We start from the raw sequence: 13,573 nt of genomic DNA, 5'->3' as shown, positions 1-13,573 counted from the left end.
TTAATTTTTCGATAAAGGGTATTTTGTTAGACTCATAATATAGCATCAAGGGATACATTATTCTAATTAATTAGGTGGACAATAAAACATGGATGCTTCCTCCATGTAAGTCCAAACAACTTTTGGGTAGACAATTGAATCTGGTACATGAACAAATTGAAATGATAAGAAGCAATAATCCATGCAAAGATATGTTACTAATGAACACATCACCAGGATAGAGAAGTGAGTGCAGCTCATAGGCGAGAAAGGTGTACTGGCCGAGGGATGCAGACTCGTACAACATGCTTCTACCGCGGCACAATGGTGTTTTTAAACATGAAGCTTGTAGTTGCATGATTTCGTAATAATACCTGTTCGTGTGATCACATAAAGAAATAATGATCCCTTTTCTTTTCATTTGTGCTAAGAAACAGTGTAGGAGACTAAGTTTACGCAATGCAACTCTCGACGTATATATGATATACAAGGTAGGCCTCAACCTCAATCTATACATGGAATAAGAGGTGGATTTGGAGTTCAAAAAATACTATGCACATGTATTCAACACCCACCGTAATTGAAGCGTCGTCGGAGTCACATAGACCGGACCGAAACTCCTCCAAGGTACAAGTTGGTAATCCCTTGGTCATCACATCAGTGAAGTGTTGTGTTGTCAGAACATGTGTTGTGGGAACATGAAGAACAAGAACAAGGCCAAGACTGGCCGGTTTACACGGTTTTTATTGCCCCATTACATGGCATTCCTTTAGCTTAAAAATGGTAGGGACACGGATTTGAGTTTTTCCCGGTCCGGTCCAGTTTTTTAAACTATGATTGTATTTAATGAAAAGAAAATGAGTGAGGTGTAGTAAGAGGGGGGAGTGAGCGCTTCTTGGGCCCAAGCCAACCACTTGTTGGCAGGGGCACAACTTTCAGTTTTTCCCGGTCGATCTGATTCCCGGTACGGTCCAATTTTTTAAACTATGATTGTATTTAATGAAAAGAAAATGAGTGAGGTGTAGTGAGCGGGGGAGTGAGAGTTTCTTGGGCCCAACCCAACCGTGTGTTTGGGCTCCTATGCATGTTTCAAAACTGCTTGTGGTTTCGATGAATCCAGAAACCACATGCACCAGGTAGAGCGCTCACGTGCCTCCGCTGCTAGGCGAGTGTTTGCATGCAACGCGTCGCTCCTCCTGATTCCCTGGTCGCTCGTTTGGAGACCTTCTATCCAGCGATATACGTGTCGGTTGGTGTAAACAACACTCGCATCATGCTTAGCACGCCATGGCTCAAAATATACGTTCCCCTCGCTAGTTAGTTGGGACGGCCCCTTGCTAGGTAGGTTCATTCAGTTGGGCCTTTTCCTGCTCATTCTATATTGTAGTTTGACGAAAAGACCAGGTTTTCTTCCTTTTTGCAAAAGTTGATGAAATCAAAAAATGTTCACGGGATTTCAAGAATTATTCTGGGATTCCAAAAAATGTTCATGAAGTTGAAAATGTTCACATATTTGAAAATAGTTTGTAGTTTAAAATATGTTCATAAATTTGAAAACAATCATGCATTTAATTTTTGAAGAATCTGGAAAAAGTGCATGCATTGTGTGGATTTAAATTTTTTTTCCAGGTTTCGCTGATTGAAAAGAAGTTCATCATGTACTAAAAAATATGTTTTCCTAAAACTGCTTATCGTGCACTTTACAAAGAAAATATTTTACCGCACAGTAAAATATCATTCAATGTGTAATTTAAAGTTCGTATTTATAAAAAAAATATTCAAGAATTTGTTAAAATTTTGTAAAACAAGCATGCCATTATGTACGAATGAGCATTTTATATATACATGAAATTGCTTTCCGTAATACGGTGATTTTTTGGAATAAAAAAAGAGCATTTTTCAAGTTGTATAAATGTTTTTATTTAAAATATGCATATTTTTGAAATAGACCCGTAGCCTTGTTTCAATAGAACAAGCAATGTATATTTTTGAAATGCAAGTAAATAAATTTTCAATAGACGATGAAAAATATATAAACAAAAGTGCACATGCCTTGTAATCCACAAGGAACTTTTTGTTCAAACTTGATTAATATTTTCGAAATATGTGATGATCGGAATGGGAAAAAATTCAATCATGGCAGAAAAGCTTCATCTGGCGTGAAAAAAATCTTCAACCGGTATGAAAAAAAAGCGTTCATCGTGAACTTCCAAAAAACAAGCGTTGGTGAGAGCTACGGGGTGGCGGCGAAAGCTACAACAAGCGTTGACGAGAGCTACAAGCGGCTATGGAAAAAGCGTCAACTTGTTGCAGCTCTGGCGTGGCCGGGACCGACGAGGCAGGTAGAGCTCCGGTGGCGCAGATCCGAGCAGATCTGACTGGTGGCGAGGGGAGCTTGCAGTGGTTCGTGAGCAGTGGGAAGGAGAGAAACCTCTTGTGGAAGAAGAAGAGAGGAAAGAGTGGTCCGGCGCGGTGGAAAAGGACAACATGGGGATGTAAGGTCACGCTGCGCACAGGTGGCTTAGTAGTGAGAGCTGCATGAGCGAGCGAGCGGTGCGACCGGCCCACCAACATAAAATGTTTCCCAATTTTTTTAGAGAAAGTGCTCCCCATCGAGGCTTCATTATTAACAATGAAACCAAATGAGACTGGTACAAGAGTCTGAATATATCATGTGGTGCCTCAGCAAAGTAGGTGTATGATGTGAAATATGTGTTTGCGCACTTGCATAACTTTGTTGGTTCTTATCGTGATGCTAACTTTGTTGACATGAATTGATCCCTCTAAAATTAATAGTAATAGTCTGGTATTCAAGACTCACTTAATCATCTCAACTTTCTCCTCCCATATATAAACACAGGCTTTTCCGCAGATGGACAAATATGAATAGTCTTAGTGTAAATGTGTGCGTTTGAGCAAAGGAGGGAAGCCAACAAAATTATAATATTTATGAATTATCTTCTAATGAATAGCTAGTTCTTGCTACTTGAATAAATGAAGTAAAAGGGTTTTAAGTGCAATCAAGCTAGCTAATCGATAATAGTAGTAATATGTTATTATGTTGTACATTAGGATGTCCATTACTCAATTCTTCATGGTGTTTTTCAAACAATGTAGATTTACATAAAACAGTGCTACCTCATCTGATGAGAACCATTTTGAATGTGTTTTTAGCTATATACTAGCTAAATGCACGTGCGTTGCCACGGAACAACATAACAATATTGCACTGGTTGTATTTGTCCCATCAGCTCCATCTCTTCTTTTGTTGTTTCAAAATTTTCTCGACACACATCTTATTTATCTTACCCAGGTAAGACAACCTCTACTCTAGCTTCAGTGTAATTACACTACTTTATTCCATATAGTTTCACTATGACATGATAAGCTAGCTCTTATTTGGCATTCAATATTATTATTGATTGGTAAGGTTCATATGTAGGTGTATGTTTTTTAAGTATTTGGATTTTGGACTCCTTGTGATTTTCTTGAGCTGAACGTATAGTCATTATCTGGTCAAAGCTAGCGTTGCATAAAGCCATAAACATAATGGTTTTCAAAGATGAAAACAAAAAATGCATGAATTTTTACCGAAATCTGATACGGATCTATAGAAACTGAAGAGAGTTCCTTTAGTACATGCTTGCCCACCAAATGGATTTTTAACCATAGACGTGTGAGAAATAATCAAAGGGCACAATGAATGCCATATCATTTATTTACAAAGTCACAGAGTGAAATTTTTGGACCAAGTATTGAACCAGTTGGTCTTCTTTCAAAATTCATTCATAAACTCGAAATAGAAAGATGATGGATATGCAGTTCACTTTACATATTACACAAGACTTCGCTCATATAGTCCTCACCTTTTACCACTTTCTTTGCCTGTGTTCGCTGCACTATCCCTGCTCGAACAAAATTTATAGGTCAGTGCAAAGAGGGGTGCCATAGAGAGTTTAGAAAAATACCTAATAGATAACACAAGATAAAGCCTCAAGCTCTAGTAAACCCCACGGAAGAGTGACAAATAGGCCTTTGATTTCATCAGACATGGGGTGAAAGAAGACCAACTAAAAAGAATGCACAGGATGACTGAAGAACTGAAATCATGTCACATGAACTATTAAAGTGTACCCATGAGGTTTAAACTCCCACCATACTGCTCGTTAGCCCACCAGTCATCCACGAGCTTGGGCGTCGCGCCCATGCCGTCGTAGCCACCGTTTTCCCCCCGACACTTCCTTATGCAGTCGCATTTGGATGCGAGTGGAAGCTGCACAAGTTGTCATCAGAAGTCATGAGTTTTACCGATTCCATGTGATTTCTAAGCGTTATAAGCGCGTGCGGTAAGAATCCAAATTGGGGTTGGTTAGTTACCTTCTGCAAGTTGAAGCTTCTCTCCCCAACTTGGATGGTAATATCGCTTGGGAATTCTTAAGAACCGATCCTACCCCAACCAGTTCAAAAAGCTATAAATACCATCAGAAAATATAACGCACTCCATGGGTAATCAGACTAAGCTTCACATCTAGTGACCAAATGAAGCTAGTAATTAGCAGTACTAAAGTTTATATTACGTCTGCCTTCCTTAAATCATAGTTGGAGGTAGCGACTCCCTCTCTCGTCGCTTCGGACAGGGATACAGTCTCAATCAACGTGATTCGGTTCGAGCACTTGCCTTTCATGCTCTGTGGTCGACCATGATGGACACATAGGATCCATGATCGAGGTCTCCAGGAACCGCCGCGCTGCATTTCAGGGCGTCAACAGTCGGCGGCGGATACAGACAGCGCGTCGCCGCATGAAGTTCGTCTAGGGTTCAATCGGTCGCTGGGTGCGGGGCGTGTGTTTCTTTCCCTTTATCGTTGGTTCAAACGTGGAGGTGTTTCATTAGGAAAAAATTGGTGGGAGGTTTGCACGTAAGAAGGGGAAACTCTGCGTGCGATTGAGGGATGGGAGCGAGGTTGAACCGTCACGACAATGACGTTCAACTGCCCTTTAATAGTAGAGACTTTCGTTAATAGACACACCAATAAGATGGTGTAAACAATGCAGTTTCATTTTTAAAAATATTCTAGAAGATGTCATAGGCATGAACCAAATTTTAATATCCGAAAAGAACCAACAAGTACGGCCCTGGGGTATGTAAATCATACTCTTCTGAAGGCTGCCCCGTATATATTAGTTGGTGTGGGACAGTTCTCCCTTTCAGGCAAGCACTGGTGCAAAAACCAACGAAATATTTGAATGGTACATTGTTGATTGGTCATTAGTGCAATAAGAGATTATGAAGCAACACATGTCAATTAGAAAATAGGAGGAGCCCTAATATCTTCGCATTGGTGAATAAATTCATGTTGACATCGTATTATTCTCATAATGAGCCTCAGAACAACTTAACTACAAATCAATCTAAGCAATCACATTTTATTTGTATCTAGGACAATAAAAAAGGTAATCACGAGGGAAGATATATATTATGGGATTAATCTTGAATTGGTCACCACATATATACAACAATTAAACAAACTTACTCCCATGATATTTGTATTTAAGATACTCAAATAGCATTGACAACAGCAGATAATCCAAGATTAAGAACTGGCTAGCACATATATAACATTGAAGAAACTAACTCCAATGGAAGATCACCAACCAGCGTCCTTGTCTTTTATATATCCTTCAATGGCAGTTACCCTCACTCTCACTTCATGTTTCCTCCAGATTCAGCTATGGATAGAAATGCACTACCATAAATAAGCACGCATCAATGTAAGGAAGCTTCAACTGTTGGCATTAGGCTAACACAAATTCGAATAAACCTATTAAAAGAATCTAAATTAGGTCTTTGAACAACACATATAAGGTATGTCCCCTATACCATAAGACCTCAAAATCACATATCAGCATATGACCTATTACCAATCTCTTCAGAAGAACATCGATCATGAAACTATTTGGAGAAAATAGAGAAGCAATCATCATCATAAACAGTACTGAATGGAGTCATAATAAATATTCAAAACATCACGATATATGTCTCACAATATCCGAATCCTTCTTTGTTTCTTTTTTTCTAGCTGCATCTTTGTTTCCTAGCAATATATGAACCTACGTTCAGTTTGTAATCGAACAAAACAAATACCTTGGTTAAAAATACCACACTGCAAGGTAGCCCTCATTGAAAATTCAGTACTAATGATACATGCCTCAACGAACCATGTAACCTTTGGAATTTGTTTGGTTGTTGTATTTGAATAATATATGCTACACATTATTGGTTAAAATTAATATTCAACAAATGTATGCTTGACATGGGGCCATGGAGGCATTTTCGATCGAATTTGTTGTCGCACAAAAACCAAAACTGCATAAGTTTGGATACATAGGCTGCTCATAGATAATTGCTTCAGAAAAGAATCTTCACTAACTATCTTGCAAAGTATTGGATACATTGCTGGATTATATTCTAACAATTCAAAACCCATCCCTCGTGAATGAGATATTTATTACTGTTCCATTGATCCGAGAGAGCATCAGTCACCTACGCGTGAGCATCATCCAGCACCCCAATGACCAAGTATAAACTGAACACAAATCCCTTGCAGAAGAAGCCAGGTGGTACCAAAAAATTGGTCTCCTCTTTGTCCTGCACATAATCCATTATATAAACAATTAGCTACAGATCAAACACCAATACAAGATTGAATATCAAGCATTAGTTTGTGACTTGCCTTAACAAGGGCCTAGATGATGTCTCACATGCACATGTAGCCATGTAGGCGAGTTTGTCGTCACCCCCACAACATTCATAATTTCAGCAACCATCTTCGGTGACAGACACCCCCACCACCTGTCTGCGAATCCTGAGAGGAGGCAACAACATATGAAGAGGAGGCGGCAGCGCTGGTTAGGATCGTGGCGGGGGAGCAGAGTCACGGGAGTAAAAGAAATGCATGGGCAGAACCTACCATAGGCAACAAAAGCAAATGAGCAAACACCTAGCGTGCGTTCCATGTCACATCAAAGTAACTCGGACAAGCAATCATCACCTTATTCAACAAGGCAGGGTCCTCGAAAGAGGCGTATGAGACGGCGGTACACACAAGTCTGCAACTGAGATCCATACAAAGAAATAAGTTCTTAATAATCATATAAAGAAATATAAAGCTTCCCTATCTTAGAACTTCTAGAAGTATTTGAATCCTTAGACCAAAAATACATCAAACTTACAGTATCTATGTTACAGTAAGCATTTGACTTCTTTTTCACGGTTGTGTCATTCCTTCTCTGCATATCTGGAGAGAAGAGAATGCAGTTGTTTCCTCCCTCCGTTATTCCACCAAGTGCTGAGCTGCCGACCTACCACAACATCATGTTGACAAAGCAACAGATCCCCTGTGTTCAATATTATTTGGGAAAAGAGAAACATGGACTATATAAATAAATCTATAATAACTAAGTTAGATGAATGATAAAATAATGGGCTAGCTAGTCCTCTCTTCTGGTGGCCTAAAGATCCCACTACTGCCAGAGTTCAGTAGTGATTGCCATGTCCGAGTAGTAAAGGAATCCTAATTGTAGTTAGTCGGGTGCTATCAGCTTGTATAAATGCAAGTAGTTCCTATGTTGTATCATCATGAGTTGAAGAAATATAAACAATATGTACGTTGCATGCCAGTGTTCTTCTCAAAGGGTGTACGTAAGGACAAGCTTTTCATTCTCTTCCAACTGTTAATGGAATCCATGAAAAGAATGATTGGCACAAATGCTCAAAGCAGAGTAAAAAACGTAGTACTGCCAAAGTGCAAATTCCATTACCAGTTCCATACCAGAACTATAGTTTCAGCTAATAACGCCTAGATAACCCTCCTCTTAAAGTTCCGACGGCTGACATCCAAACAACAGTCAACGAACAAGATCAATTCTAACTTTCTTTTGACCATACGAAAATCTGCAGGTCGACGAAGTCCCAGCGGTTGACGTCCTCGAGCAGGCACACCGGCACGACCTTCCTCCCGACCTCCATGTCGAACTCGTACGCCACCGCGTGGCCCACCAGCGCGTCCCTCACGTCGAACCCGGACACCAGATTTATTCTGACAAATAAAGAGTTTGTTCACAAGGACATGAGAGGATAGTAAGTCAGTGATACGACAGTTCATCCAAATAGCTTCTGGCGTATGTATCTTGCTAATGTATTTGGCAATTGACTACATGGGATTGATCACGGGTTTAGAACTCTTCTTAGGATGGGAGCACTTGCCGCTATTTGGTCGCTTTGGATGTGTTGAAATGATAAGGGTTTTAACAATAAAAGTACTTCTCCTATGCAGGTTATCTACAGATGTATCGGGACTCTTCATTTATGGTCCTCTCTATAACTGGGTGAAAGATCTATGCATTAGTTGGTTCATTCAGTTATCATATTAATTAAATTTATGGCATTGTAATCTTTTTTTTTGTATCGGATCACTGGGGCAGGAAATTTGTGAATGAAATAGTACTATGCCATGTCTTTGGTTCTTTTGCAGCACAAAAATAGTTCCAGGTGAAAAATCCTTTGACACACGTGCAAAAAAAAAAACTTTGACACGAGCCTATGACATCGAGGGGAGAGGGGTCAACGAGCTTAGCTTCCTGATGTTTCTCAAGATTTCTTTTTTTAGATGGATGTTTCTCAAATTTTGGTTCTTATTTTTCCAAATTTTTTAGAGAGAAAGGGCTCCACATCTGGGATCCATTTATTAACAAGGAAACCAAATGATACTGGTACAAGAGTATGAACATATCATGCATGGAGAATAAACAGAAAATGCGCTGCCTCAGCAAAGAAGGTGTATGATGTGAAGTATGTGTGTGCGCGCTTGCATAACTTTGTTGGTTCTTATCGTGATGCTAATTGGTAAGGTGGGGGATTCTGTTCTTGGAGGCCATGGGATGATGCGCATATGGCATGATTAACACCAAGAAGAAAAATACTTTATCCATACATTTGGAACTTTGAAAGATTTGGTTATTTGTTCATGACGAAAGGAAATATGCGAAGTTCCGATTTCAAGATCATGTTCATGGTTTCTGGTAGTTCAGATCTTGTAAAAAAAAATCATGCACAAGTTCTTGACTTTTTAGCTGTTAAGATGCAAGTTTTCATGCACATTTTCATGATTTTTATCTATTTAGATCATGTTCTTCTTTATGCTTAGTTTCTTGATTTTTTAGTTGTTCAGATCTTGCAATTATTTCACACTTAAGTTCACATTTTTAAGTTGTTGAGGTCTTTCAATTCTTTGGTCAATGCATGTATTAATAAAGAGCACTAGCTAGATGTCAATCAACTGAAAACTACAATTGGGCCATTCACTTTCTTTCTTGTAGACATGAGAAAAGGTCCTAGGCGAGCCGCAATCAGGCGTGGTGCCAGCATGTTATGTCAACAAGTATGTATATTACTATACTACTAGTACATGTATGATTTTAGAAAGTATGATTCAACTATATTAGTCCTGATTATTGCCTACTTGTGGGACTGATCCGTTGGTTGGTGGGTTTGCGAGTTGTGACATGAATCCATAGACAGACTAGAATATGAATGTAAGATCCGGCTAGCCAACTAGTGGTCACCAGTTTTCCAAAAGCGAACATGAAAAACTAGGAAACACTAGTTTTAAAATGCGGAAAATTCAAACAACAACAAAAACAATAAAAACAAAAACAAAAAGAACAAAAACAATGCCTTTAGTCTCAAACAAACTGGGGTAGGCTAGAGGTGAAACCCATAAGATATGGCAACCAACTAATGGATTTGGCACGTGGTTAGCAAGCTTCCACCACCCCTGCCCATGGCTAGTTCTTTGGAGATACTCTAGTCCTCGCGATCTCTGCAAAATCCAGGAAATTCAAAACCTTTGCAAAATCAGAATTTATACATGTACATCATATATTGGAGATGATCTAAGAAGGAATGAAGTGGTGGCACACAACTTACACTCAAATTTTGCTTTTTTATAATATGCAAGAATAAGCATATATAAAAATTTCAATTTTGAAAATAGAAGAATGTTCCTAAGAAGGAATGAATTATAGGAATTGGTATTATCCTTAAAGAAGAAATAAGTTGAGATAAAAACTAAAAAATCAATAAAATTAAGTTTTATAAGAAATATTGACTTAGTGGCATTTATATTACCCTTTAAGAAGAAATAAAATTACAAATAATTATAAATTTATGCAGGTGTTGGAGGTGCCCTCACCCCGCCATGTTTTGGAAGGCGTTGTGCTTGGAAAAGGGGGTTCCGGTGGTCGTTGGCCTCCCAGAGTGAGCTTTCCAATTGGCTTCATGGTTGGATGGCAGATGCTGGCGACGAAGAGAGAGACACGTACGATGATAACAAAAGATGGGAAAAGCCAACGAGAAATGAAGCCAGAGATGGGAAACGCATAGCGGACCCCGAAATCTGTGTGGGTACATATATATGGAAAGAATGGAATAAAGTGCATGAGAAAAGCCAGCGGCAGCAAGGAGGGAACTCCGGGAAAGATGGGAAACACTGGGAGACGGCTGGATCAAGGTAAACTCTGATGGTGCTGCATCAAAAAACGGGGACAATGGAGGCTGGTGATCACATGGGTGCTTCTTCCCGGGGATTTCTGACCCTTATACCATAGAGATACAGGCATATCGACGAGCGGTTGCAGCATGCGATACAGCTGCACGTTTCAACACTGCACCTGGAGATGAAGTGTGTATGCCGAGGCTTTTAGTTTCAGAACCACCTGACTTGATTTTGCAGATTGTATCACATGACATCCCGAACGTGTTTTACATAGATTAGACTTTTATACACCTCATCAAAGGAAAAAAGAAGACATATATAGGCTATTGGGTGTCACGTTTTGGGCCTAACGTTTGTACTATATATGGTCTAAGGGAGGATTCCCTGCGAATAATATACAGTAAGATTCTGTTCCACAAAAGGAAAAGCATAAACACTAAAGATTTTCGACATCGATCTTTGTATAAATTATGCCAGCTGAGATATTTGTATTTCATTAAATGGCAGAGCGACAGAACGATACAGCTTTAGCCATTAACTATTGATCATAAAGAAACGACATGAAATTTGATGAAAGATTTTCATCCAGATGTAACTAAACTACTCCGGGAGTAGATGAAAGATGTCATCCAGAAGTAGATGACAACAGATTCACGAACTATGCATGGTTGATCCATGAATGTTTTCACTCGAATGGATGGACACGGGTTTGGATCTCATCCTCCCAGTACGGGAACGGGGAGCCCAACAGGGGGTCCGTGTCCAGCCCGGCAGGGATCTCCGGTGACGAAGGCATCGCCATAAGCAACTGATGTATCTCCATCCCCATCTCGTCGTCGAACCCCGGCATCAGCATCTGCTCCATATCCATCCCGGCGGCGAACTCGGGCGGCGGTGGCATCTCCTGCATATCAATCCCGGCGGCTACCACCTGGGCTGGAAGTGGAGGCAGCTCCATCACCACCTGCTGCTGCATATCCATCCCGGACCCGGAGGCCAACTCCTGAGGCGGAGGCAACGCGGCCATCACTATCTGCTGCATATCCATCCCGGCCTCGAACTCCTGCCCCTGTGGCGGCGGAGGCAACGCGGCCATCACTATCTGCTGCATATCCATCCCGGCCACGAACGCCTGCCCCTGTGGCAGAGGAGGCGGAGGGACCAGGAACTGGGCCTCCATCCCGGCGGCGTTGCTGCTGCTACCCAACTCAAAGGTGCTGCCACCGAAGAGCATGGGGATGGGCGGCAGCGGCGGGGCCGTGCAGCTCACACCGACGTGCCACGCCTCGAGGAGAACCTGGTTGGCGCGTTCGGAGACGATGTCCTTCACCTGGATGAGCACGTCAAAGAAGGCCGCCATGTCCTCGTCCCCCATGTCGATGACGTTGGGGTCGACCCAGGCGGCAATCTGGTCACCCGCGGCGCGCTCCTTCGCCATGGCCTCCTCCTTGAGCTCCGCCCGCTTCTTCACCTCCGCCAGCTCCGCGCGCAGGTTGTTGAACACCTGGTGCAGCTTCTCCAGCTTCTTCTTTTGGTCATCGGAAACGGCATCCTCCCTCGGGCCATCCCCCGTCAGAAAGCGTTCCACGACGGAGTCGACGGAGGGGTGGCCGAAGGAGAAGGCCGTGCCGCCGGGCGCGAAGGCGACGGCGGCGACGTGGGCGCCGGTGAGGACCGCCAGATCGCTGGCCTTGCTGAAGAAGCCCTGGCGGCGCTTGGAGAAGCAGACGTGCCGGGCATCCTCATGTTTGATCCGGCGGACGACGGTCTTCGACCGGCCTCTGCCACCCCTCCGCTTGGCCGGCGCCATTGCTCGCTCGCAGAAAGGGAGAAAGAGGAGATGAGTGTGTGGGTGGCTACGTCTCGGCGTCGGGTGGAGTTTATATAGCAAGCGGGCCGGAGAGGAATCGCTACGTACATTAAAAATCGTGATCATGATAGGCCATGGAGATACGATTCGATATGTGTACATTAAAACTCACGCGTCAAATCAAAGGATAACTACCTTCCCTTCGCACGTGATCGAATCGACCGGGACGTGACAACAAAAATGTCCAAATAGGTCTTGTTTGACGCACAAATCAGGCGTTCCTAAGGCCAACTCCAACGGCCGCGCTTCGCGGCGCGTCCAAAAAACATGTTTGCCGCGCGTCCATCGTCTGGTTTATTGCGTCGCGCAGCGCTGGTTCCAGCAGCCGCGCAAAAATGCAGCGGGCGCGTCGCTCCAGCAGCGTGCAAATATATAGCATTTGGACACAAAATAAGTTTGAAACATTCATCAAAATGCAATGAACATGTGAAATTTAACACAAACAAGTTGATGAATAAAAGTCATGACCACAAGTTCATCCAACTAAGTTCAAAATGCAAACCAAGTTCATCCAACAAAGTTCAAGACATAATAAAAACACATCAATCATCTTCCTCGTCTTCTTCCTCTTCTTCCGAAGACGATTCTTCCGCCTTCGAAGATGAATCTTCCTCCCTAACCTCATCACGCACCGCATCACGTGTAGCTCCGACGGTCTTGGCAAGATCTTCAACGGCATCTTCATGGGTATGTGTGGGAGGCACATCGAAAGACATTCCACCCATGGCCGGAGGTGCACCCATGCCTTCCATGAGAGAAGCAAAACTCATGCAACCCATGCCTCCCATAGCGTTGGAGGGTGCTCCAAAGCCACCCATGCCTCCCATGACGGCCGGAGGTGCACCCATGCCTCCCATAACGTTGGAGGGTGCTCCAAAGGCACCCATGCCTCCTATGGCGGCCGGAGGTGCACCCATGCCTCCCATAGCGTTCGAGGGTGCTCCAAAGCCACCCATGCCTCCCATGGCGGCCGGAGGTGCACCCATGCCTCCGATGGCTCCGAAGCCACCCATGCCTCCCATGGCGGCCGGAGGTGCACCCATGCCTCCCATAGCGTTGGAGGGTGCTCCAAAGGCACCCATGCCTCCTATGGCGGCCGGAGGTGCACCCATGCCTCCCATAGCGTTCGAGGGTGCTCCAAAGCCACCCATGCCTCCCATGGCGGCCG

The 13,573-nt window shown here is 42.8% G+C and overlaps 1 protein-coding gene across 1 annotated transcript; it reads right to left on the bottom strand.

Moving 5' to 3' along the window:
* Window positions 1-11,097: 11,097 nt before the first annotated feature.
* Window positions 11,098-12,345, bottom strand: LOC123441204. Its single transcript, XM_045117705.1, has one exon. The coding sequence runs from the start codon at window positions 12,343-12,345 to the stop codon at window positions 11,221-11,223; it is 1,125 nt and encodes a 374-aa protein (XP_044973640.1). The 3' UTR covers window positions 11,098-11,220.
* Between the last annotated feature and the right edge of the window lie 1,228 nt (window positions 12,346-13,573).

The sequence above is a fragment of the Hordeum vulgare genome, chromosome 3H (genome assembly GCF_904849725.1).
Source record: "Hordeum vulgare subsp. vulgare chromosome 3H, MorexV3_pseudomolecules_assembly, whole genome shotgun sequence".
Lineage (NCBI taxonomy): Eukaryota > Viridiplantae > Streptophyta > Magnoliopsida > Poales > Poaceae > Hordeum > Hordeum vulgare.
The sequence above is the reverse complement of the archived record's forward strand: the minus strand, read 5'-3'. Positions and strand labels throughout refer to the sequence as shown.

Bases quoted from the DNA above. Each gene is read 5' to 3' on its own strand.
- LOC123441204 (XM_045117705.1), bottom strand. From the start codon at position 12,345: ATGGCGCCGGCCAAGCGGAGGGGTGGCAGAGGCCGGTCGAAGACCGTC.